The 27,617-nt window shown below is 42.4% G+C and overlaps 1 protein-coding gene across 1 annotated transcript in view; it reads left to right on the top strand.

Annotated features, from left to right (window-relative positions):
• Positions 1 to 812: 812 nt before the first annotated feature.
• Positions 813 to 27,617, top strand: part of LOC308171803 (guanine nucleotide exchange factor VAV3-like) — a gene marked incomplete at both ends in the record, with an annotated part of 34,764 nt that continues 7,959 nt past the window's right edge. The window contains 18 exons of the mRNA XM_080546689.1: positions 813 to 1,016; positions 4,396 to 4,512; positions 12,015 to 12,073; positions 12,371 to 12,436; positions 13,024 to 13,144; positions 13,578 to 13,670; positions 13,956 to 14,024; positions 14,337 to 14,440; positions 14,576 to 14,675; positions 14,832 to 14,927; positions 16,217 to 16,285; positions 17,311 to 17,397; positions 17,593 to 17,678; positions 17,781 to 17,913; positions 19,662 to 19,771; positions 21,486 to 21,587; positions 21,771 to 21,877; positions 24,269 to 24,399. Coding sequence (XP_080402815.1) covers positions 813 to 1,016; positions 4,396 to 4,512; positions 12,015 to 12,073; positions 12,371 to 12,436; positions 13,024 to 13,144; positions 13,578 to 13,670; positions 13,956 to 14,024; positions 14,337 to 14,440; positions 14,576 to 14,675; positions 14,832 to 14,927; positions 16,217 to 16,285; positions 17,311 to 17,397; positions 17,593 to 17,678; positions 17,781 to 17,913; positions 19,662 to 19,771; positions 21,486 to 21,587; positions 21,771 to 21,877; positions 24,269 to 24,399 — 1,854 coding nt within the window. The remainder of the gene's footprint in view (positions 1,017 to 4,395; positions 4,513 to 12,014; positions 12,074 to 12,370; positions 12,437 to 13,023; positions 13,145 to 13,577; positions 13,671 to 13,955; positions 14,025 to 14,336; positions 14,441 to 14,575; positions 14,676 to 14,831; positions 14,928 to 16,216; positions 16,286 to 17,310; positions 17,398 to 17,592; positions 17,679 to 17,780; positions 17,914 to 19,661; positions 19,772 to 21,485; positions 21,588 to 21,770; positions 21,878 to 24,268; positions 24,400 to 27,617) is intronic.

Here is a 27,617-nt window from a genome sequence, read left to right as displayed (position 1 = left end):
CATTAATATGTCTAGTACCATACTTAATTTGTCCCACAAACATTAGATTTAGAAATAAATATTCAATGTAGCCAACTGCATAATCTCAACATATCTTTTTTGGTACATTCATCTACTATTATATTTATATTTACTTACATGTATACATGTGCTTAACTGAAACTCATGACATGTTCGACCACCCCAACAAACACATGAACACGAGAGCAGATGTAAGGAACCAACATTACAGGTACATTGGTTAGTGAGATAATGCACCACAAAGAACAGAAATTCACACACAATATAATCACAATAACCTATATTAACCTAATCAATGGCAAATGATTGGTGTTGCATAATAGTTTAATCAAATACTCATAACCACATTGAAGAAATAATGCTGTCATTTTGAATGCCACTTTAGGCCTATAGCTGTGAAATGATACAGTGACTGAGACTTCTATTATAGGAGGGCGCAAAGAAAACAGGTAAACTATTTATAGAGTTTTCGAATTTAATTGACTGAATTTAATTTGAAAAAAGGAATAAAAGACGGAAGAGGAAGTTCAAGTGAATTTAGGGTTAGTTAGTGCTCGCAGTCAAGTGAAGTCAAGTGAAGCATGCTCAGCTGAACTGACGGGCTGCTGTTTCACCGATGCGCACGCCTCCACGGAGCTGGAGAGGGAAGTAACGGTTCTGCATTCTCGCAGAAGTCTTCATTAGAGTGACGGGTTTTAATGTTTATATCTGAGTTAAACATGTTGTTTCACATGTTTTTATAGACGGAATAATCGTTACATTATTCAGTCTGCATCATCATTACGGACACAATGGAGTACTGGAGACAGTGCGCGCTGTGGCTGATCAGTTGTAACGTGCTCCCTGCGACCCACCGGGTGATGGGGGTCCCGGCGCAGGTATTCGACCTGGCGCAGACCCTGCGGGACGGGGTACTCCTGTGCCAGCTTCTGAACAACTTGAAAGCCAACACTATCAACCTGAAGGATATCAATCTTAGACCACAGATGTCGCAGGTAGGGGTTTACCGTTTTTTTTGTACCCTTATTCTTCAATTACATGTTTGTGCAGTTTGACAAATTGATCTACTGCACATCGGATAACGCACTTGACTTGACCTATAACCTGACAGATTTGAATTGTGCAATAATATTCATGAGATGATAAGTGAGTTCACCCATAACACTTTGACATGATGATTGATTTAATATACTGAATACAATTCAGCTCAGGGTTAATCTCTTTCTCACTTCATTGAAAGAGAAAGTGTTGGTCAATTGTGAAATTACACATTTGAATTTTTCATTTTTTCTATAGGCTACTAGTATGAGTCAGTGAGAGTTAAAACAGACTGATGTACACGTTTTAGAACTGTTCATGACATGAGCAGGCAGCCATCAGTGGCCATACTCAGCTTTGAGCAGTTTCTTTTCTCATACTCTTGACTTGCACTAGTTCTTAATGAATAACGTTTACTGTCAAAACGCAATAATACAGTATATTCTAAAGCCATCAGCTTTACTGCTTCGTGGTCCTTTAACTACTACTCTGTTTTGAGGAAGTTCAATGGGACTTCCCATAAAAGCCTCAAGGCCCCATGGGAATTCCATAGTAGGGCTAGACTGCTCTCTACTCTCTACTCAGAAACCCCCCCACCGACACTCCAGAGGCCAGATAAAATCCAAACTTTGATCCACCCATTAGTTATGCACAGACACACACACACACACACTCGCATGTGCGCTGTTGGCCATGAAGTCTTTGCCTGATTTACAGGTTCTCTCAATTGACATGAAAGGCAGTTTTCGTTCTTTTTTCTTTGCAGCTTTTTAAGTTACACTATAATTCTATGTGATCTGGCCTCTGGCAGAGTGGATCATTATTATTACCTGTGGCATTTTAAGTAGGCAACCTGCTACGTTATAAACACAACACTGGTCAACATAGTGGTGGGTCCATGTGCCATTGTGCCTGTCCATATTCTCTGGGCATAGAGAATTAATTGTACTCCGCATAGACGAACTGGTGAAGTGAAGTGTCTCACTACATGAGAAACAGCTATTTTGTCAGAAACCTCTCACAGTTGAGCACCCACTACTTCATAAGGATGCATTTCTTCTATCCTTACTGTAGTGTGTTCCATCTCTGAGTATGCAAGGCCATTTGTGTTAAGATGATTGTAAGCTAAAGCATAAAACATCATTTTAAAATATGATGCACTTTTATAAACTTTTCTTTCATGAACTGTGATTGTGTTTAAAATGACTTGATGTTATTTTTCAATCGGCCACTACGATTACATTTTCTCAGGTATGTTTTCATGTCATAGAATATTGTTCGACTAATACATGTGTGTTTTGTCAATGTATTTCATCCCTGGATCAGAGTGAATAGCAGAGAGATCCAGGCCCAACTTAATGAACAATGAAAAGAAGCACCCTGCAGCTATAGGCCAACTGGCTATCATTAAGAAAGCATGTGTACCAGTAGAGTCAGGATATTAAAATGGCCATATCATTGTATCATTCTAACCCCAGATCCCCAGAGTGGCTATACACGCCAATGGTAATGCATTACAGGAGTAGGGTGCAGTGTACTGTTATTAAGTAGCCTTCTGAATTTCTATTTTTAAATCCACAGCATTTAAACCAAAGTCTGGGCCAGTCATGACGTAAAAGATGCATCTTGTGGAGTGGACTGTAAAATATGTATGTTGATGGCCATGTGGAAGGATTTATGCAGTAGTTGAATGGCAATGGGTGATATTGTTAAACTTGTGCTACCTCGTATGAATCATTCAAACTCTAGGTGAAATACGCACCGTAGCTGAGAATGGTCTGTTCATATAATTTAAGGAATACGTCATTATGTTTTTTTATCAGGTGTCTATCGTTTGTAAATAGGATGGAATGAGGCTAGTGCAAGAATATGACGGAATGAGAGAGTGCAAGAAAGTAAGAGGTAGAAAGAGACCAGCTCAAGGAAGAGAATGGACGACATGGAGGACCTGAAAGAGAAAGAGACAGAGAGAGAGAGAGAGTGAAAAAGAAGAATGGACCAAGTAGACTAAAATCAAATCAGATCAAATGTTATGTGTCACACTTATTGTTTTGGGATCTCACCTCACCCTCAACAACAGCAGGCAGCAACAACAATTCAATAATAAGTAAAGACTGTCTTGCCCTATGATATTCAGATCTCTGCTGATTAAACCAAAACCTTCAGAGAAATTCACCAGCATGTATGGAACACACAGTGCATCCCAAAACAGATGTTCAGCATGAGAGAAAGTGCCTTTAGACTTCTGCTTGTGACTGGAATCTAGGTGTGTGTGTATGGCTCATCATCCACTTCCTTCAGAGACAAACAGGGCCCCGGGGTAAGTGGAGAAATCACGGGCGTCTCCGTGATAAACAGTAGTGATAAAGAGGAGCCTATCCTCATGTTCCTCATGTCCTCAAATGTATGATTATTTCAAGGCTCTGCAGTGGTAACAATTACTGTACGTCCTGTCGTCATATTGGAATGAGGGAGTTTCTCTCCCTGTGCTCAACGAGTCAGAAGTCTGTCTTAAAAGGTGTTGCATATGTTCACATTCTATTGTACCAACACGTGTAGAAACACATGTACAAATACACATCATATATCATGTACTTTCCTCTTGATTCACCTGGTATTCTGGACATTTTATGACAACAATGAGAATAATATCACATTTTGGCTGTGTTTTTTGGCTGTGTTTGTAAATTCGCTCTGGAAATCTGATCAGCACTCATGGAATGCCTCCTGTCCAATCAAGTTACTTGGTCCCTTTATGACGTCGAACCCAGTCTGCTCTCAGAGCGAATTTACGAACGCAGCCATTATATCACTCTTTGTTAGCCACTTTTTCCCTAGAGGAATGTTTACAGTTTGACATTGTTCAACACCCCTGTGCGGCTACAGGCCAAACTGCTGTGCAGATTTCCTGCCACATGGTAGGACCCCATTCTGCTTGGATTTCCTGACACATGCTGGGCATGTTAATTGGTTAAACCACATAACATTAACCCTGTAAAGACCTAGGTAACATTTGATGAGTCACAATGTCTGATATACACTTGAGTACAGAGGACGATGGACAAATATGGAGCCTCGATTAAAGCCCCATGGGTAGTGTAGGACACTGTAGTGTCCCAGTGTGGTGCGTCTTCATTTGTCCTTGGTATTACCGGTAGTAGTCTTATTTATTAGTAGTAGGTATTGTTCTTAACTTTAATTTTTTTTTAATGGGTCTTAGCCATTTAATGATGGTTGATCTCATCACCACTAAGTATTGATTCTTGCGGATGTAAACATTTCTTGGAAATGTCTGACATTTTTCAAAGCATTGAAAAATGTATGTTGTCTTTACAGTTCCTGTGCTTGAAGAACATCCGGACGTTCCTGATGTCATGCTGTGAAGTGTTTGGGATGAGGCGGAGTGACTTGTTTGAGGCCTTCGATCTCTTCGATGTTCGGGACTTTGGAAAGGTAATGACAGCACCCAACAACCTTCTTCTCCTGTTTAGTCACAGTGTTTTATAAAGGAATACCTTAAGTGCCTTCATTCTACTCCATTCCATTCAATTCTATTCTATTCTATTCTATTCTATTCTACTCCATTCCATTCAATTCTATCATATTCTATTCTATTCTACTCCATTCCATTCTATTCTGTTCTATTTCACTCTGTTCTATTCTATTCTATTCCATTCCACTAGACTCTGTTGTTCTATTCTATTCTATGTCAGACAGTCCTCCGTGTCCCTGTGGTTTAGATCCACCACAGCAGTGTCATGTTCCACCCCAGGAGGACTCCTCTGTCTGGGATCCTGTGGTGGCTGTCTGCCCTCCCAAGGTCATCTGTGATCAATAGCTCATTTTAGCACATCAGCCCCCCCCCCCCCCCCCCCCCCCTCTGTCCCTATCCCCAGTCAGTGATCTCACTCAGTGTTGAGATGCTTCCCCTTACTTGCAGTGAAATATAGATAGGCCTCCTCTGTGCTTAAGAGCCAGCCCACCTACAGTGAAATCCGATTTCTTCACCTCGATTAGAGATTTGAGACATGTCTGGTATTTCAAGAGGTGATTATTGTTGTCTTCCAAGCGCATGTGTTCCTTGTGCAAATGAAATAAATTCTACAATGGATCATTTTTTAATTATAATTATTATTATCTATAAAAAATGAGAAACCACCTGGTATTGACAATCTGGATGGAAAGCTATTGAGGATGGTAGCGGACCTCATCGCTACTCCTATATGTCACATCTTTAATCTCAGTCTTGAATGTAATATGTGTCCACAAATCTGGAAAGAGGCTAAGGTAATCCCCCTACCTTAAACATGCTCATGCTGCCTTTTCTGGCTCTAACAGCAGACCAATCAGCTTGCTACCTATCACTAGTAAACATGATTTTGTTTTGTTTTGACCAGATACAATGCTATTTCTCTGTGCACAGTTTAACAAGCCACTACCAGCACACTCATAGGAAGGGACACTCAACCTGCACAGCTCTCAAATGACAGATGATTGGCTAAATGATATTGATCAACAGAATATTGTAGGAGCAGTACTACTAGACTTCAGTGCTGCCTTTGATGTCATTAGCCATAATTAATAATAATAATAATAATAATAATAATATTACGGAAACTAAAGTGTTATGGCTTTACTCAATCTGCCTTAGCATGGATAGAAAGCTACCTAACTACTAGAACACAGAAGGTTCTCTTTACCGGAAGCCTCTCAAATGCATGACATATACAGTGCGGGATTCCGAAGGGCTCCTCACTTGGACCACTGCTCTCCTAGATTTTTACAAATGATCTCCCGCTTGCTTGTTAAAAAGTGTGTCTGTGCAGATGATTCAACACTTTACTTGTCTGCACCAACAGTTAAGGAAATCACCTCAGCCCTCAACAAAGAGCTGATCACTGAGAACCAACTTATCCTGAAAGACTAAGAGCATTGTTGGATCAAAACACTTAATAAGAAATAAACCACAGCTGAATTTGGCAATGAACAATGCTGCTAGTACAGGAAACAAAGCTTCTTGGTGTAACTTTGACTGTAAACTAACATGGTCAAAACATATAGACTCACTTGTGCAAAAGATGGGAAGAAACATATCTACGTATAGTCAAGAGATGCTCTTCTTTTTTAACACCATATCTAACCAAACATGTCCTACAGACCCTAGTGTTATCACAATCAGATTACTGCCCATCAGGGAAGCTACAACGGGTTCAGAGAGCAGCTTGGCTTGCCCTGCAGTGAACAAAGAGAACAAACATAAACGTCATGCATGACTGACTCTTCTGGCTTAAAGTTGATTTAAGGTTAAAAGCATCACTTCTTTCATTTGTAAAAAAAATATGAATGCTCTGAAAACTCCTGTCTGTTTGTATAGGCAGCTTGGTGGTAACTACACAATTCCAAAACCCAAAACAAACGTGCAGTGATGTAGTATAGAGCTATGATTGAATGGAACGCCCTACCAGGTCATTATCTCAAAAACTCTGAATAAAATCAGTTTAACAAAACAAGTGAAACAACACATCATATGTACTAGATTAGTGTTGAGTCTATTTTAGTTTTTTTGTTATTTATTGTGTTTAAAATCTGTGGATGGTTCTTTTTTTATTATGTGTTTTGTGATGCTCACCAACAATTTAGGCTGTGAGCATTGACAACTTTTATCCCTATTTATTTTTATTTGATTGTTTTTTGTTGTTATGTATGTTGATGTTTTTTTCTCTCCTTTGTTATGTTATGTAATGTTATGTTGATGTCTTTCTTCTTTGTTATATGTTTTTTGATGATGATTTCTTGTATATTATGTTCTGTGTAGACCGCAGGAAGAGGATCCTAATATATCAAATCAAATCAGTGCATGTACACTCAGATCTGGTTATGTTGTTATGACACAACAGTTCTTGTTCAGTCAGTTACTACTGAGTGGCAGACTCATTTCTTTCTTCATACAGTGGCTCTCCTTTTCTTTCTGTGTACAGCACAGTTCTGTGCATGCACAGTAACCAGGTCAGTGGGTTTCACCCTCTCCTCCTGGCAACTTTCACTGTCCCCGAAGCCTGCTGTGAACTCAAGCCTGTAGCACAGGAGCCTGATGTAGCAGTCAGCACACTCGCTAAGCACCATGCTGTTGCTGCTGCTGCACTCTGTCTTAGTTTCAGTAGGTGCATGCACTGAACTCTCCTGTCAGGGGCCTGAGGCCTGAGATATAGGCTCTTTCAGGTTATCATCATTTGAACATCATACAGTTACACACACAGATTTCACCAAATTGCAGTTATTTGACCAATTGCCAGATTATTTTGTTCTGAAGTGGATATACTGTATACAGCATCCTATTTGATTTTGAGTATGGAAGACCTACTTTTCTATTCCTTTCAAGTCAGCATGCGTTTACAAAAGGCTGTTCAAAGCCAACAATCGGCTTTATAGACAATATGATATATTGAATGTAACCACCTCAACACAATTTATGTGTTTATTTATTTATTATTATTTACATTTATTTTCAATTTATCCTTAAGCACACCCCACGTACACGGACTACCTACCCTTACGCATACAGTCACTTCATTCAGTACTAGCTCTTTCATCCACTGCCACCGAGTGCGATACCCATGCTATTTCTATTGCTCAACTAGTCTCTTGTCTTATTTGTCTAGTCACAACTATTGTCACTTGTCTTATTTGTCTCACTTTGTCTCTTATAACTATTACCACTTCATGTGTCTTGCCTTATTTGTTTTTTTATAACTACGGCCACTTTATTTCTCTTGTTTGTTGCTGCAATGCTGAGGAACTGAAGCTGAATGTTACTCTCTTATACTTGTATAATGGGATGTAACAATAAACGTGAAACTTGAATCTGAGCTGCTTGATGTTGACCACAAAGACAATTGTCACAAAGCAAATGTGTGAGAACACAACCCACTAAAAGGGGGCCGTGTCAACAGCACATCCCAGCTAACGTGCCGTTTCTCACACGCTCACAAACCCTCCTTATCCAGTTCACTCTGGTCTAAAGAAGATTCTAGTTAATCTGAACACACATAATCCCGGATTGGACATGCCTAGGAATATTTACATCCAAACGTGTGCAAGATGTATAAGGGAAATGAAATAACGTGATAACATGACATACTGTTCATCTCCTGTCCATTGGGTGACCTTCTTCTTTGTGATTGGATTGATTTTACGTGTATGAGTTCAGAGATGGGAATGGATGTGGTCCAGGGAAGGTTGTTCGTCTGATTTGTTCTTATTTAAAACGTGAAGAGATGTTCTGAGAACGTTCCTAACGTTCTCGTCTGGCCAGATAGTCTAGCAAGTGTGTCCCGCCAGACAGTCTAATCCAGTTTATTTGAGTTGTGCCCACTACCCACAGCCTGGGCAGCAGTCGCCTGCATATCTAATGAGAGGATTTTAACCTACATTTCTCCTCTGAGTTACCCAGGGCCCTTCCCTAGGCATCCTCATTGCTGAGTGTTTATTAATGACCTGGGGCACTTAGCCAGGGAAGGAGGGAGGAAGGGAGGAAGGGAGGGACGGAGAGAGTGAGAGAAAGAGAGAGAGAGAAAGAGGCAGAATGATGAAGGAAGGGTAATAAATGTTTCCCTCCCCTTACCTAATTAATGTCAAAATGAAAAGTGTTAAAGGCATCTCTTTGCAGGCAGCACGTTGTGTTTCTTTCTACACGGAAGACATCCAACATCATAGATGTCCCCTTCTTTTTCTTATTTCTTTTATTGCAAAGAGTGAATAATGATGAAATAATCAGTGAGTGAATAATCATGAAATGTGCAATCATGACTGTGTAGCTGGTCCTCTGCTATCAAAATATCTCTCTGTCCCTCTTGTTTCCATGGAGACAGATGTTCAGTGAATTACCCGTCTCTCATCACTCAGACCACATTGCCGGTTGTGGTTGGTTCCTCTATAGGTCTTCTGGCAGGTGTTCCGCTTTGCGTGTGGCTGCTTCTCTCACCTCAGACAGAACTTAGTCAGAGAGTTTCTCTACTAAAACATTTACATTTACATTTTTGGCATTTAGCAGACGCCTTATTCCAAAGCGACTTACAATCAATACATTTGAATACTAAGCGTGAATCATAAATGTGAATCAGCAGTCCACCATTCGTTGCAGGAAGAGTAATCTAGCTCGGGCCCGGGGCCACTGATAGAAGGAAAAACCTTCTCCCTATTATCGCCTTCTACTAAAACCTTTTTTATTTTTATTTCTTTTATTTATTATTACTGGAGAAACTGAGAAACAGTAAGGGGGGCAATAGAAGTTCTTAGGGACACAGTAGAGGGGAAAGCGGGTGTCTTTAGGAGACGTAGTGGTGAGGGTCAGAAGATGTCTCAGGAGGAGCAGTTAAGATGTAGCCTGAAGAGATGGGTCTTCAGTCTACGACGGAAGATGGGTAGTGACTCTGCCGTTCTGACAGCCGTGGGGAGCTCATTCCACAAACAAGTCAGGTGTGAACCGACTCACAAGTGAAGCACTCTTGAGCCACATCAAAAAGATGGAAAAGCCAAAGTCTTTATCAGGAGATGTGCAACAACAAGCAGTACAGTATTTTTGAGACTGCATTGGTGGCATTGCTGTTCATTAACAATCACTGTAGTGTCAACCTTGCAGCAGCCGACTGTGGACCAATTGTATGGGGTAGCGGTGGCCTAATGGGTCTGGGGTAGTGATGGCCTAGTGAGCTTGCCTGGTAATCAAAAGGTCATGAGTTCACATGTTCCCACCTGGGAACATCACCACTAGTGTGCCCTTGTGTAAGGTACTTAGCCCTAAATTACTCCAGCGAGACCGTCCCTGTAATGTCTAATTGTAAGGCGCTTTGGATAAAAGCATCTGCTAAATGTAAAAATGGTATGGTTTGCATTTTGACACAGGCATAAAAGCCTGTAGCCTCCATGCTAACCAATGCAACATAACATAATAAGGAGTCTTGTCAAAAAGGGGTGCCTGTTAAAATGTCTCAAGATGTCTATCAAAGCACTCAGCATCTAAAGCGGATGCAATGAAAGCGGGGATATTTAAAGCAACAGACACACCTGGGGTAGAGGCAAAGCCACAGCACTCACTGACACAGGAAACCATCTGTCAAGTTAGAAGACTCATGCTTCATGCATACACGTTTATTTAAAATGACACTCTATTAGACAAACTGCACTTGTAATGTAAATCTAATGTAAGCTTGGGTAAAATGTACGTAGGAAATAGAAAATGCAGTAATCAAAGAGGAACCACAAAGAGGAACAAGAAAACCTCATACGGAGGTGTGGAGAACTGTCAGGATTGGTTTGTTCAAACAAGTGTTTCAGTGTGTTCCAGAGCAACTGTCCAGCCAGTATCCTGCCTTGCACAGGGTTTATACAAGATTTATACCACTGAATACTCAGAATGACATGTCATTTAGGTTACATATTATGTACTACTTCAGGGGAGGCTGGTGGAGGTAGAAATTGGAGGATGGCTTTATTGTATGTATGTAATGCATGGAATGGAATGAGGTGTTTCACACCATTCCTGATTCCGTTCCATGCATTACAATGGCCCGTCCCCCAAGTACTGCGTTCTGTCTCCCTGGTGGCAACGGCCTCTGACACGATTAGCTCTGATAAATAAATAACTCTTTTTACTCTTCATTTTCCGACACACAATGCCCCCCGGGAAACACAGCTTCATAGAGGGAATCACTTCTTAAAATATTGTCAATAAGATCTTAGTAAAAGTAGGCTTACATGTACAATGAACTGTTCATATTATTTATAGTGTCAGGATCTCACTACTCTATAAAGCCCATTTATTTGACTTGAAAATAGTAGACATTCAGACGAGTAACATGTAATGCAATAATTACACAAGACCTGATCACAGTGCAATTGATCAATCAGGTGATTGATCTATAAGTCTCATAGACATTAATAAAATAATCCCCTGGAGTAATTAACCTAGTTTCCCTTTCTGTTAACTATCAATCTATACTTATCAATCAATATTCCTCTCAGTTTTCATTTATTTAAACAGATGCCTCAGGCTATCTGTTTCATTTTGGGCACTGTCGACCAACAGACAAAGAAGAAAAGAAATTCAGACATCAGACAGCATGATAGCAGCCTGGCAGGCTAATTGTCAGAGATAGACAGCCTCTCATTGAAAAGAAAATGGCCCCAAACTAGTGCATATCTTTTGGTGTGTTTAAATGCAGTTTGTAGGTGGCTATTTAGAGAAGCTGTTCGAGCTCTGGACTGGCCTGATAGCTCAAGTTGGTGGTAGGTTGGTGAAAGACTAACCTTGACTCGTTTGTTTACGAAAGCTGTAAAAATACACATAGGTCACTTAAGTAACACACACACACACACACACACGCACACACACACACACACACACACACACACACACACACACACACGCGCACACACACACACACACACACACACACACACACACACACACACTTCCTGAGATGTGAGTTGAGCTTGGGATACATGACCACTTCCCCCACAGAGGCTCAGTGAGGGGCTGTCGCTTATGAGGCATCTCACGCAGGTACGGAGATGTGAGAGGTAGATAGGATGCCAAAAAAGTGTGTGTGTGAAAAGTGTGTGTCTGTGTGTGTGTGTGTGTGTGTGTGTGTGAGAGTGTTTGCATGTGTGCAAGTGTTTGTGTTGTGTGTTATTTTGTTGTGTTGTGTGTTATTTTCAATCCCTTTTACCACAAATGATTACAGGCCTTGAAATAAATATTGTAGTTGATTTGTTTACCCATATAAAACACTGTAAAACCACATTCTGTATGGAGATCAGTTAAAGCAGCTACAACTGTAAGCTGTTAATGATTTTTCATTCAGCTGTTACTCATCACAATTTAACAGCCTATCGTCATCAATTAGACACATTTTCATTGGTTGGCATAAATCAGTTTACACATCTTATTTCACCAGGTGATGGACACCCTTTCCAAGCTCTCCTACTCTGCAATTGCACAAGAGAGAGGATTCAAGTAAGTCTCACTCTCACCTATGCTATGTTTCAGTCAAAAAAAGAAAATTGACAACCTAAAAGGTGTTACACTATATGTCTGTTCAATTTCAATGCTATTGTTCTCCGCATCATCAGTTTATTGAAAAGGTGTGAGAATATCTGCAGGCTAAAATACGTAGCTTGGTAAAAATCGGTTTTAGGGAGATTGCCTATCTGAATTGTTTCTGAACCTTTATCACTTACAACTACTCAAATATGAAATGACAGCTGTAAATAAGGTATGCATTTTACTGCACATTTTCTTGTTTTTCTTCAGGCCATTTCCGACAGAGGAAAACATGAAAGACGAGGATATTTACAATCACCTGGAAGACCTTTTAGAGTATGTATAGGGTCTGAGGATCCTCCTAATAGGTCATAATATCGATATTGACAGGACACGTGTATATCCTCTGCACTTTGTGCATCCTCTCCTGGGGTTTGGACTCCCACATGTTTTGGTAAAAGCTGGCTTCACCTTCTGCTTTACTGTCAGAGGAAACAGATGAGTAATTGTGCTTTGTGTTTTTTCGCTGATCGTTTGCATCCCACCCACATGGCAGCTCAGGACCGTTGCTGTTGCACTGTGATTGACAGGCGAGCTGAGAGAGAGAGAGAGAGAGAGAGAGAGAGAGAGAGAGAGAGAGAGAGAGAGAGAGAGAGAGAGAGAGAGAGAGAGAGAGAGAGAGAGAGAGAGAGAGAGAAAAGAGACTGGCATGAGGTAGGATGATTGTGGGCAAGGCACAGAGATAATCAAAGTGGAGTGTTTTAGGATTTGGTGTGTTCAGTTTGTGCATCAGCTCCCCTGTGAGTGAACACAAATGTGTGTGTGTGTATGTGTGTGTGTGTGTGTATGTGTATGTGTATGTGTATGTGTATGTGTGTATGTGTGTGTGTGTGTGTGTGTGTGCTTGTGTCTGTATTTGTCAGTGAGAGTGTCCTTGAGGATGAGGATGACTTGTACGCACCTGTGTATGGACCAGAACACGACGATGAAGGGGGAGAGATGATCTACGAGGATCTAATGAGGACTGAGCAGCATCCCCCACCGGTATCCCCCCCCCCACACACACACACCACAACCACAAGCAGGCTTCACAGTTAATGCAATTCTTTCCAACAACAATCCTACCCGCAAACTGACATACATACTGTAATTAGCTTTCTAGTTCATGTATCAACAGCAAACCTTACCAGCTCTACTTAGGGCAAAAAGCCTAGGTCAAAGGTCAAAGCCTACCCCCATTTCAACTAAGATGACAAAACAGAATCAGAAGCGCCTCAACAATGATGCATGATTTATTTAATTATTATTATTTTATTTTGTTTTAAATCTTTGGATTTAGGTGTCATGAGGACAGATATTAATTCTACTCCCAACATAAAAAATGATGTGGCTAATATAGCAGTCGTGAAGTAGATTCAGGTTGCATCCAGTAGTATTTAGTAATACAGTATTTAGTGGTGTCTGTGTGTCCCCACAGAAGCAGGCTGAGATTGATGTCCGAAGCTGCTGCCTGTCTGAGATCAAACAGACAGAGGAAAGATACACAGAGACCCTGGAGTCTATAGAAAAGGTAAGTCGCTTCCTCTCTGGAACAACAGCAGGCGCTGTACAGTATGTACAGTATGTACAGTAGCATCACATCCCATTCCTTAATATCCTTTGCATGATGGCATTGATGTTTATTTAAACATTTGATGTGTGTATTAAGCACTCAATTTGACAACGTATTGAAGGCTTGCCTGTAGTTATGTTATGTAGATATGTATGTTACGTGGTGGTAAGTTTCAATAGCATGTCATACAATATTATTTGTTCTTTGAAGAGATTGAATTTTGACTGGTTTGTGCATCTACAGTACTTCCTGAATCCATTGAAGAAATTCTTCTCTGCAACAGAAATTGACAAGGTTTTTCTCAACATTCCAGTAAGTAACACAATGCAATGTGTCCTCCATAGTTTGAAACTATAGGGAATGTTGAGTTGAATGTTGTGAGACTGATCATTAAAAAAAAAACAAGACAACACACATCATAGTTTTGATGCAGGCAGACAGCTGAAACTTAAAAGAAAGAAAGAGAGCCTCACACTCTTGCTCTGATGCTCATTATTTATTTATTCAACCAATGTTTTGGCAGCAAGCCGCCTTCTTCGGGGTGGCAATCAAAATATATATTTGAAACCCTGAAGAAGGCCGAAAACGTTGTTTTGAGAGATTGATAATGTCACTATAATGCAGGACCTGGTAAAAGTTCACAAGAGCCTAATGGTGGATGTACAGGACTCCATCCTCAACAAGAACGCCTTGAACCTCTACCAGATCTTCATCACCTATAAGGAGAGGTATTGTTCAGTACAGCATTATTGACAGTATAGCACATTTACCATTTATACATTTCAGGAATACAGTACCTCCAAATCATTGTACTATTTTCTAATGTTCTACTGAGCTTCTGTTCTCTATCTTCTCGACTCTAGACTGCTCATTTACGGAATATACTGCAGTCGAGTTGAAATAGCCATCGCAGTGTTGGACATTATCTGCAGGGAGAAAGAAGATGTTCGTCTGAAACTAGAGGTAAGACGCTTGATCATCATGACAAGTCTCACTGAGGAACTCACTGCCTCAACAGTAACAGTGAATTGGTTTTCCAGCGCCCTCTAGTGGCCAAAATATGTACCACAGAATACCAAATACAGTTTGATAAACGATGAGTTGTTGTTTATGTCACAGGAGTGCTCTAAGCGAGCGAACAATGGGAAATTTACCCTGAGAGATCTCCTTGTTGTCCCAATGCAGAGAGTCCTCAAGTACCACCTGCTCTTACAGGTATAGTAAACCACACTGCAGGTATGCTTACAACCATTGTTGAAAAAAACAAACAATATCTTTCTATAATAAAAATAAAAATATTTAAAAAAAATAACAAAAAACAATATCTTTCTCAGTATCCATGAGCAATGCACTTCCTTGTTTGGTTGTTTGTTTTAGAGTGAAGATATTGTTTTTTTTTCTTCTTTTCTTTACACAAAGTTTTCTCTTATCTGCGACGAGAGTGTGATAAAACAAATGACCACCTGGGGGCGACATCCTCCACATCTTTCCTCTTCCTCCATCCTTTGATCTCAGTTGTTCAAATCCTGGAGAGCATAGACTCGCCAGGGGCAGGCCGGTGGAGGTAGAAATCGGAAATCATTATAATGCATGGAATGGGATTAGGAATGGTAGGCTCATTTTAATGCATGGAGTGGAATGAAGAATCATTCCGTTCCATGAAGAATTATTCCGTTCCATGCATTACAATGTGCCCCTCTTCAAACTTTCACCAGCCTCCCCAGAGACTCACATAACAGTGGTGGCTCAGTTACAATTATTCCTATTCCAGTAAATCCTAAACCCTCTGACATGTTATCCTCTGGTTAATATGATTCAGAGTTTACAGAGTAAAGGTAGCAGGGGGGAGTGGACGAGGGCCATGAACTAGGTGCTTTAATTGCTGAGGGGGCCAGGGCCCTATGGTAAATAGATGACAACCCCTGGGGTTCTCACAGCTCTCCTGTGGATAGACCTGGGAAAGGGAGTAAGGGGACGAGGAGGGAGGGAGGGAGGGAGAGAGGAAGGACTTTGGGTTGGAGGAGCAATACATGTCTGCTACCTTGTCACAGAGAAACAGACAGTTAGCAGTGCAGTGTGGGATGCAGTCAATCAGAGACGTGGCCACCTATGGTCCCTACTGTAGGAAGGAGGTTTAGCAGGACAAACTTGGAAGGTCGGGTCGCACTCGACTACAGATAGTTTGATGCCTTGGGAGACATTATTTTATGGGACTCTTTGATTCTGACCACTTCTGGTGAAACTGTCTGTCATATCATTAGTCTTTGTTATATAAAACCTGAACTTACTATGGTGTTGATTAATGAAAGGCCCTTGATGGCAACTTGTTCCATCCATCATTGTCTGTCATTGTCTCCTAATCCTGATGGAAGCCTGGCTCAGCCAGTCCATCATGACGCACTTTGAGCTGCAACGTTTGCAGGAAAAGTTATTATTATTATTATTATCAACAGTGAATCAAGCGGTGATTGCTCTTCATCATTCGTCTATTGTTTTGCTAATAGGAGCTTGTCAAACACACCTACGACACTGGCGACAAGAGCAACTTAAAGATGGCGTTGGATGCCATGAAAGTAAGTGGCCTACTTGTCTTTCCTTAAGCATTGTAGTTGTGGGTCTGTTTGAAGTGTTTTCCATTTTAGCTCCCACTTCTCATTCAAAGGACTCAGTTAGCTAAAGAGCTACACACTCTCCAAGAAGACAAGCAGTCAGAAAAGAAGAATTCAACTTTCAATATACACTGCCCCGATTGAGTAGATAAGACATGACATAGAATTATATAGGAAGGAGTACTATACAGTTGGGGAAATAAGTATTTCACCCCCTGCTGATTTTGTGAGTTTACCTCCTTACAAAGAAATGAACTGTCTATAATTGTAATGGGAGGTTCATTTTTAACAGTGAGAGACAGAATATAAAAGAAAATCCCATTATATGCATTTTTTAAAAATATTTGTGTTTTATTGAGTAAAATAAGTATTTAAGTTATGTGACCGTGAGGCGCACAGAGTAGTCCTCTCACTTTAAGAAAGTACTCCTAATCTCAACTCGTTACCTGTATAAAAGACACCTGTCCACAGAATCAGAGTCTTATTTCCCCCGCTGTATGTCACCTTCCGCTCCCTTCCGACCCACCGAACCAGAGATGAGTTTGTGATTTGACAAGATTAAGTGGCAGTTACACCAGGGGACTGACAGATGTAGGCTTGTTTTTTTGAACCCCAATTGCTTGGAGTAGGAGCAGGAGATCAGACTAGCATTGATTTCATTTGTTCAACAATCCTCTTGACTCTGATTGGGGATGAAGGGTGCTTGGGTTAATCAGTGTAATAAATGTCTCCATGAGTTCCCCAGTGAGATTTGGTGCTTATTCCTGGTCTCTTGCTAGTCTTTCAGGCTGAGTTTATGAATAACATTATTTCAGTGAAGTTGTATGCTGTCATTACATGCAAATATTTTGAAGAAGGATAGACTGAACAATCACCATGGCCAGTTCACTTGATTGGGGAAATGTTTTTGAGCATTGACTGTGGTTTCTTTCTGGACTAGTACTATATATTCAACCGTGGAAATGTTCCCCTGTCTGTATGTTGACCAGGACCTGGCCCAGTACGTCAACGAGGTGAAGAGGGACAACGAGACGCTGAGGGAAATTGACCAGTACCAACGGTCCATTGAGAACCTGGTACGTTCCCAACTCAGGATCATGGACCGTCATAGACAATCACCTTATGATCCCAAAACCAGCCACGTTACTTTCTGTGACTACAGCCATTATATCTATAATATACTGCACTGTATATTCCCCTAACCCTAAAGTGGTGATTTGGTGAGGATGTTAGTATCGTATTAACCATTTCACTCCATGTCCTCCCTATAGAACCAGCCCTTGGTAAGCTATGGCAGGCCCAAAGGGGACGGAATAGTCCGGATGGTGTCTAACATTGACAAACGGAAACAAGACAGGTGAGATGCAACATAGTCTGGAATGATCATTTTTGGATCATTATCAATCAAACACCTTATTTCTGGAGCTGCTGTTAAGCAGCGTGAACTGTTCCGGTGCAGGCACATTTTCCTGTTCGACGTGGCAGTAATCGTGTGCAAGAGGAGAGGAGACAACTACGAAATGAAGGACGTGATCGACCTCCAGAACTTCAAGATCACCAACAACCCCACCACACTCAGAGAGAGCAAAAAGGTCAGTTGTCTCGGCTGAGCGACACCGCACTGCGCACTCCTACTCAATCAACATCATTATACAGGTTTCCATGTGAGACTGCATAATATTTATTTGACTGTGGGAGGAGAGCTATTCAAATCGATAAGATCATTCTTACGTTGGGAAACTAGGATGAGCTTTAAAAAAAAAGAAAAGAAAAAAGAAAGAAAGAAAAAAGTTTAACATGTTTAACCATTTAGCAGACGCTTTTATTCAAAGCGACTTACAATTCGAGATGACAGGGATAGGGGGTCTCCCTGGAGTAATTTAGGGCTAATTTCCTTACCCAACAGCACATTAGTGGTGGTGTGCCCAGGTGGGATTTGAACTGATGACCTTCTGATCACCAGTCCAACTCACTACCCCTAAATCCCATATGGATAGAAAACTACCGCATCTTGTTGCTCGGGCTGCTAGATGTTTTATTACAGAGAAGGGAGATTGATGTCATTCTCCTGGAGAATCTAGATTTGATTGAATGCAGCCTTTTTCTGTATGCACGGTATAATGTATGTTGTTGCTTGGTGCTCTTTCACAAATTGTGTTGTGGTGGATGTGTTGCTAACGTGAGCGTGACAATTTGCCAGAGGGGGGGGGTGTTTCTGTGGCTTTAATAGAATGGAACAGAAATTAGCTACTTTTCGTGTGATTGCAGAAGAGAGAGACTCTGTCATGTCTCTAATTTGACAGAGACACGTACGTCTTTTATTCCAAAGAGTTTTTCTCATTGGTAATGGTCACTGATGGTTTTTCGAAATGGAGGAATTAACCACACTGCTGTCATCTTTCTTTACCCTCTTATCCCCACTATCCTCCTCACCACTTAGAGAGCTCAGTGTCATATGCTCTTCTTACACATCACAAAGATACGCCCGCACGCACACACACACACACACACACACACACACACATGCACGCGCACACACACACACACACACACACACACACACACACACGCACGCACGCACACACACACACACACACACACACACACACACGCACGCACGCACGCACGCACGCACGCACGCACGCACGCACGCACGCACGCACGCACGCACACACACACACACACACACACACACACACACACAGAGGGAAACAAAAGACAGAGAAGCTAAAGGGGCATGCTAATATCAAGTGATGAATGTGCACAGTCCTCCAAGGCTGCTCATGGCTATATATCACTTTGTAATAAATTAAACTTCAGAGTGACTATGCAGAGCAGAGCCCAACCTTCCCACACTGCTGTGGAGCGTCACCCACGTCTCATATCTGCTGAGATGATTGTGAACGTCCCACAGGACTCTGGGAACACTCCAGATTATATTACACACTAAGGGCCAGTTTCACAGATAAGGCTTAAGCCTAGTCCTAGACTAAATCACGCTTTCACTGGAATATCTCCTTTGAATACGCTTTTTAGTCTAGGATTAGACTTCAGCCTTGTTTACATTTACATTTACATTTTTGGCATTTAGCAGACGCCTTATTCCAAAGCGACTTACAATCAATACATTTGAATACTAAGCAAGTGAATCATTAATCCACCATTCGTAGCAGGAAGAGTAATCCAGCTCAGGCCCATTGATAGAAGGAAAGGGCCTTGTCTGTGAAACCGGCCCTATAGATCATGTATAGATGTTTCTGAAAATGCCTGTGCTTTGTGTGTGTCTGTGTGGGCATGTGTCTTTTTGTCATGTCGTCTCCTCTCGCCTTGACCTCCATAGTGGTGCTACGGGTTCTTCCTGACCCACCAGCAGGGGCAGAGTGGCTTTGAGCTCTTCTTCAAGACCAAAGAGCTGAAGAAGAAGTGGCTGGATCAGTTTGAGATGGCCATGTGAGTGAAGAGTACAGCATACACCTGTCCTGTAGATATCTACGGTGTTACAGAGAGGATGATGACACATTTCAACACAACATATAAACAGTGTGGATCAAAAAACCCAAAACCTGAACCTCACCTTTTGTGTGTGTGTGTGAGTGTGTGTTTTTCGGAGACAGACAGCGGTGTTGACTCATATCAGTCACACTGTTTGCTAAGGTCTTAACTCTGAACAAACACACATCTCTGACAGCAGAGACGTATCACACTCTCTTTCTCTCACACACACACACACACACACACACACACACACACACACACACACACACGCGCACACACGCACACACACACACACACACACACACACACACACACACACACACACACACAGGAAAACTGACCCTGGAATGCAATATGGAAGAGATTTGTTGTCAAGTATATATTTTATCACCAATAAAACGTTTTCTATTTAGGAATAGAGTGATTTGGGGGGGGTTCACTTATTTGGTGAAATACAAAATATAGTTTTGAAGTGTCATGCTCCATGGAGAAATTATTTAGCTTTGGAGATGGAGATGAGTGTGAGTCATTCACAGAGGCCTGCTGAGTGCCAGTAATGACACTACTCAAGTTGTATATTACAGTGCAGTTTCATCTTAACTCTACACAGTGTGAGGAGAAGGCAAGGAGGGAAATAGAGAAACGGAACTAAGGTCTTAAACAACGAGGAGATAATCAAACCTACAGGAAACTCAAAATATGCTCAGTTCATTAACGGAGGTGGCAGTGGAGATACCTTGGAACTGTCGTTCTTGGGGCTCTTGGAAGAGGAAAAAACAACAACTTCAGTGTGTGTGTTTGTGTGTGTGTGTGTATGTATGTGTTTGTGTGCGTGTGCGTGTGTGTGTTTGTGTGCAGGTGCGTGTGCGCGTGTGTGTGTGTGCCCCTTGTGGTGTGACACACACAAACACACCACAAGGGGCACATTTAGACAACAGATTGTGCCTTCAAAGCAGACATGGGCTCTTGTTGCAGGGCTCAATCACAGAAGCATCCACCTAAAATGCACCCCGATGGCACATTAGTCTCAAAGAGTATCCCGCCAGTTCCTTTTACCCCCAACTTCAAAGAAATGCAGAATTCAAAGTTTCTCGATCAGACGGAGCTGTTATCGTCAGTTACATCTCACTTAAAAACACATTCAGAGCCCCGCGGTGGTGTAGCGGTCTAAGCACTGGCCGCTAGTGCATGCTGCCCACCGGGGCCGGGGTTCGTATCCCGGCTCGCCAGATCCAGATATGGCCGAGGCACACGGGAAGCGGCATATTGGCCGGCCGCTTCCGAGGGTGGGATAGGAGTATTTCTGGACTAGGATCCGTCGCGCAACACCGCCCCCGTCTGGTGCTGGAGTAACGGTACTGGGCTCGAGGAGCCAGTCAGCCTAGTCTGCCTGGCGGCCTCCTCTGGGACTGCCGGCCACGGGGTCGGGCGGCGGATCCTTCGCAATAGGCAGGGGATAATTGGATGCTAAGTTGGGTTAAATTGGCTACCAAATTGGGTGAAAAGGGGATAAAATCTGAAAAAAAAATAAAAAAAATAAAAAAAATAAACACATTCAGAGTCAGACACATCATCCCCACTTTCCCACATTTCTTCCCCCTCTCTCTCTCTCTCTCTCTCTCTCTCTCTCTCTCTCTCTCTCTCTCTCTCTCTCTCTCTCTCTGTCCAGGTCCAATATCCACCCGGAGGACGCCAACACCAACTGCCACCAGTTCCGGATGCACACTTTCGAGAGGATCACTTCCTGCAGCGCCTGTCACCTGCTCCTCAGGTGAGACTACTCGATGGTTTTCGAAACAAAACAATACCTGAGAATCCACCGCTCGCTAGTCACTTTTCCTATTCAACACAAACATGCCAGGTCGTAGTTGTTTTTGTTGAAGCGTGTCCATGCGTTGCTCTACTGTACATACATACTGTTTGTTGTCGCTGTGATGTCTCTTGTTTCTTCCAGGGGGATCTTTAACCAGGGCTATCTCTGTACTAAGTGTGGGCTTGGGGCCCATAAGGAGTGCCTGGGTAGACTTGGCGTCTGTGGGAGAACAGGTGCGACGAGAAACCGTAGACTCTCCTCTATACTGATTTCCTATTTGCAGGCTCTCAGTTTCCTTTGCCGTATTTAATATTTAATAGCGACTTCATCTTGACCTCACACAGCCATACTGTATTCAACTCACTATGACACTTTTTCCACCTGATTACAGATTCTGCCACACCGAGGCTGCAGGTAAAACCACCACTGTTACAGTCGTGCACGAGCGCGCACGCACGCACGCACGCACGCAGGCAGGCAGGCAGGCACGCACATGCACACACACACACACACACACACACACACACACACACACACACACACACACACACGGGCAGACACACATTCACAACTCAAATTGTGTAGCTTGGAGCTAAGTGAATATGAGTTGATGGATGGAGTGATTGACAGAATGGATAATTAAATACTGGAAATACTGTACAGTACTCTCTGTTCCTGAGTACAGCTCATCTCTTGCCTTTTTGCGATTGCACTCAAACTTTAATGTTAGTAATTTTGCCAGCGCTCATGACCTGTTCGTCAGGATGTACAAGAGTGTTTTAGTAATTAAATTAATTTTAGTGGCTAGAGTACCCCTGCCCCCTCCTTATTGCCACAGTAAGACAGCAGCTGGGAGCTGGGCTTTCTTGTATAGAGACGTTTCATTTTGTTCTCTCAGTCTCTCGTCTCTTTCACTTATGAAATGGACGTAACATCACATCCAAAGACAGGAAGTACACTGTATTCACAGAGGCGTCTTATGGCCGTGACTCATACCGTTCTATCAGGTCAAGCTGATATTGCAGACTGGGTGTGAATGATATTCCCTCTCTCTCTCTCTCACACTCTCTCCACCCCTGCCTCTCTCTCTCTCTTCTCTCTCCCTCTCTCTCTCTCTCTTCTCTCTCTCTCTCTCTCTCTCTTCTCTCTCTCTCTCTCTCTCTCTCTCTCTCTCTCTCTCTCTCCTCCCTCCCACAGAGAGCAGCAACAGCTTGGAAACAACCAGACCCAGGTCAGTGTGGCTTGACTGTGTCATTTCCATAACGCATCCTGGAGGTTCACTCTCCTATGCTAAGTGCCCTACATAATGCTAATGCTAACAAGTAAAAAAGTAAAATCAGGTAAGGTCTTCTAAGTGAATACATGGAAGATATGTAGAGCTCTCCCCAAAGACTAGCTTTTCTATCCCTTCTCACTCTTGTCACTTAAATGCACAACGGACAAATTAGAAGTTGATGAATAATAATGCTCCAACCGCCTATATTCAGTAATTTCTCACCACTCAGGGTTATCTGCTGTAAGAATTCAGTCAGGAGAAAATGAGCATATGGTAAATCCTAACTGAGAAACACATTTTTTTTTAATAAGGAACAAAAAAAAAAAAGTGATAAGACAATCTAGCACTTAATAAGAATGTTATGTCAGAGGAATGCAACGCACGTTATACTGTACAAGTCCTTTCTCACCGCCCCAGAAAGATATGAAAACTCAGGACAGAATGAAGAGATGAATTGGAGTGGGCGGATTCATTAAGAAAACCTCAGCAGGAGGGGACACGCCTGCGGAAAGCACTCCAGCTCTCCCCATGCCCTGGCCTCAGTGATATAGTTATGCCCGTGTCGCTTGGCTAGGCAATTCATTTCCATAAGCTCTTTAGGAGGCGAGGCAGCATGCCTTTTGTTCTTATTAAAAAAGTATATTAAGCACATGGGTGCATGATATTTCAACCTCATCTGAGGTCATTTCCAGCTCTTTTTTCAGACATAGTTTTTTTTTGGGGGGTGAGTAAGCTCACAATAATGTTAGTACAACCACCAGTTATTGAGCGAATAATAATTATATAGTACAGAATAGGGGGCAGCCCACCAATATAAATACTTCTTTTCTTTTCTGCAGTTCTCCAGATCTAGTAGTTTCTTCTGGCTGGTTGTGCAGGGGAGTCTGGCTGGATGGCAGATGTATTTAAGGGCTAGCTCTGTGAGCAGTCTAGAGGGAGAGTAAGAGGCCTTGTCTTGTTAGTTGGCAGGGGTCTTTAGTCTTTCCTTTAGTGCAGTGCTAGCGCTTGTGTTAGCCTGCCATTCTGTTCACACACGAGGTCCTAGACTAGACCCGACAGTAGCTGGTGTTTGTAGCGGTGCAAATGCTGCTCTAGAGATGCATGCTATCAGAGTAACTTATAGTGCTTTAAGTACCTGCCATATCCAGCTCCTTCATTAAAGACAAATCACAATAAGATGCACCCGTCTTCACCCCTCCTGAAGGGTACTCCATGTTCTCAACAGGTATATATATATATTCAGCAGCCTGTTAGCTAGTTATATATTCCTTCCTTCATAAGGTGTCTCATCTCTCAAGCTCCTTCCTTCCCCTTTCATTACCCGTGTTCATTGTCTCTCTCTGCATGTCTCCTCTCCTCCCAGGTCTGCCCAGGATGGTGGTGATCAGAGACTACTCAGGTGTCCCCTGTCCAGAGAGCGGACCCCCGCTGGGCGTTCATGCCGGGGACATCATAGAGCTGATCTGTGCCGACCTGCATAGCTCCTGGTGGCAGGTGTGTGTGTGTGTGTGTGTGTGTGTGTGTGTGTGTGTGTGTGTGTGTGTGTGTGAGAGAGAGAGTGTGTGTGTGTGTGTGTGTGAGAGAGATCTCCATTCCCAAAGAACTTCCCTCTCTTAATCCTCAAACTCAGACATCAATGTCTGTGGCACCCTGCTGAGCAGAATGACACATTACAGATTTTTTGAGGACTACTGAACCCGTAAAATGTATGAATCTCTATTGGTATAGCAAGTCACATACAGTATCTCAAGTTTCAAGTTTCAAGTTTAAGAGAGTAACATTCTTAGGCATCCGTTGACATTGCAGGCAGCACAAAGACAAATAAGGCAATAAGGCAAGATAAGTTAATAAATACACTTAATAAATAAAGTGTCTATAGTTAACACATAAGTTAGATCATTGGACAAGTTGTAGTAGACAAATAAGACAGGACACAATTTAGCAGTACAAAATAGTAAACAATAAAATAGTACAAAGTAGAAATGTCATGAGTTTTGCACTCAGTGGCGGTGGGTGTGAGAGGTCGTATTGAGTAAAGTGATTGTGTGCTTATGTTTAGGTAGTCCATATACATCGGATGGGCTTGGGGATAATAGTCATTTGTCTTCAGTATGCTTGTTTGTGAGCCTGATTGCCTGGGGGAAGTAGCTGTTGGTTAGCCTGTTAGTTTGGCCCTGAGGCTTCGTGAAGAGGCTTCGTGTTTCGGACGGCATCAGTTCGAACAGACTGTTGGGGTGGCTGGGATTTCTGATGATCACTGACACTGTTTGTTATATATATCCTGGATGGAGGGAAGCTCACATCCACTGAGATTACTTCAACACACACAAAAAGTTCTGCGTGTACCGTGGGTTAAGCTGCATTCATTCGGTACACACGCGAACCGAACCGAAGGAGGACCCGCACCGAACGTTTTTGGTATGAATAGGTGAACCGTTACACGCCCTAGTCACCAGCTAATTTAATCACTGAGTTGGAGCCATGTGTGGGTGTACAGGGAGTAGAGGAGGTGACTCAGGACACAGCCCTGGGGGGGCTCCTGTGTTGAGGGTCAGAGGGGTGGAGGTCTTTGAGCCAATTCTCACCACCTGTCGTTGGTCCGACAGGAAGTCCAGGATCCAGTCGCATAGGCCGGGGTTAAGGCCTAGGTCTCTGAGCTTGGTGTCGAGCCTGGAGGGGACAATGGTGTTGAACGCTGAACTGTAGTCTGACGAACAGCATCCTCACATATCTCTGTGTGTTATGGTGATACCATTCCAGTTTACCACTACAGTAAGAACCCGGGTATGGGGATGTTGAAGTAAGCATTAATAAAAGATGTCGGTCGGTAGATGGTAGTTCATAATCCACACACACTTCCGTGGGTGAATTTTGCCTGGGTGCGTAACTCCAGTCCTTGAGGAATGTCCTATGTGCCGTTCTCATACTTACAGCATTTTGATTTGTTCTGAGAGATGAGGTGATCTAACCAATTAACCAACTTAAATTGAATTAAGCATTTTGGAGAGATAATAAACTGCAGGCACGACTTCCCCCTGAGGACTGTGCACTAGTTTAGCCAATTAGCACAGTCTCACGTACTAGGACTGGCATATTAGTGGCCAATCTCATGTGACTTCGGGTCACCCAGTTGTTTCCACTTTATCGCCTCCCTTCTTTTTTTGGGAAACAATGATGATTTATGGGAGGTTCTTGGGGGAGCTCGCTCGGCCGTTTCTCATGGCTGTTTTTTTACGACCTCGCTAAAAGGCTCATCCTCCTCCTGGTGCTGCTCCGTTCTGACTGCCGTTTCTGCCAACAGCCCGGCTGGGAATAGACACGTAGCCCGATTTCTTCTTTTTTTTTTGCTCTTGGCTCACTCATCTTTGTTTGATCGCACACACGCTAGCCAGGAAATGAACGCCAAGAGACACTACACTAAAGCCCGGCCCCCAAGTTTAAAGGAGTACAGACTGCGGAAAAAATAAGTCTGGGGGTCCGCTCGGTCACTGCGCGCGTCGTCGCAGTTGCGTACGGTTACGCGCACCGACTGTATTTCGATATGGGTATGGGGAATAACCGAGGCCTGGTTGAATGATAACGCACATCTGCGTGTTTATTTTATCCTATGCATAACGACAGTCTAATAAGGCTACTTAATCTTGCCGGTCCCCGGGGGGCGCCAGAAGATGGAATTACAGAACGTAGAGAATTCATATCCCCTGTTACCCAGAAGGCAATTATCTCCATCCCAGTGGCAGAACAATACAATCAATCACTGTAATTTCATTTGATCCTTTGGTTGCTGTCTGTTTACTCTGCACCGAGTAATAAGTTTAATCTTTATCACGGCGCTTATCGAAGGCGTAACAAATAGAGAAGGCCTCTCAAAAGATCTCTGATGAAATGTTATTACGCTGAATGAATCAGAGAGATGGGTCAGGATTCGCTTTCTAATGTAGTTATGGCAACGGGTTGCATGGGGCAGAAATGCATTTCATACTCACTGTAATAATAGATACGATACGAGTGAGTGAAGGAAGGAGTGTGGAGAGCTGAAGCAGACAGGAAGCTGAGTGCACAACACTACATGACCCCGACTCTGACTTATTATAACACTACATGACCCCGACTCTGACTTATTATAACACTACATGACCCCAACTCTGACTTATTATAACACTACATGACCCCAACTCTGACTTATTATAACACTACATGACCCCAACTCTGACTTATTATAAGAACGACTTCAAATGTCCCTATAGTCTGAATTGGAAAATCAACATTTTCAATAGCATCATCTTGATACGTTGTTAACGTGCAATGGATTATTATATGGTATGGAATATAATAATAATGACTTCATGAAAGTACAGTATATAACCACAGACCTCTATTAGGTCAAAGAGGAATTAATCCATTTCATAACTGAAATAGGTTTGCTTAATGCAGCTCAATAAAGACTGCCCATATCGTGTTTGGAAAATTAGTTAATGATTTCCATAAACCCCCAGTCAGCTTCAGGCAGTTAGATATAACACAATAGTTTGTCTCCAGTACGTGTCAGGGCTCACACTGTTTTGGTATTCAAAGACCAGAATAAGATTCATTATTTAGTGTTAAACGAGGCTCTTGTTTTGATGCAGTACAAATCTAACTGCCGGCAGAGTTTGAACCATAATTAACTTGGGCTGTAAATTAGAGGCACTGCTTGTTGTGAGCTAATTGTC

Source organism: Nansenia antarctica (genome assembly GCF_963989245.1).
Source record: "Nansenia antarctica genome assembly, chromosome: 16".
Lineage (NCBI taxonomy): Eukaryota > Metazoa > Chordata > Actinopteri > Argentiniformes > Microstomatidae > Nansenia > Nansenia antarctica.
Note: the sequence above shows the minus strand (reverse complement) of the source record. Positions and strands in the feature narration are given on the sequence as shown.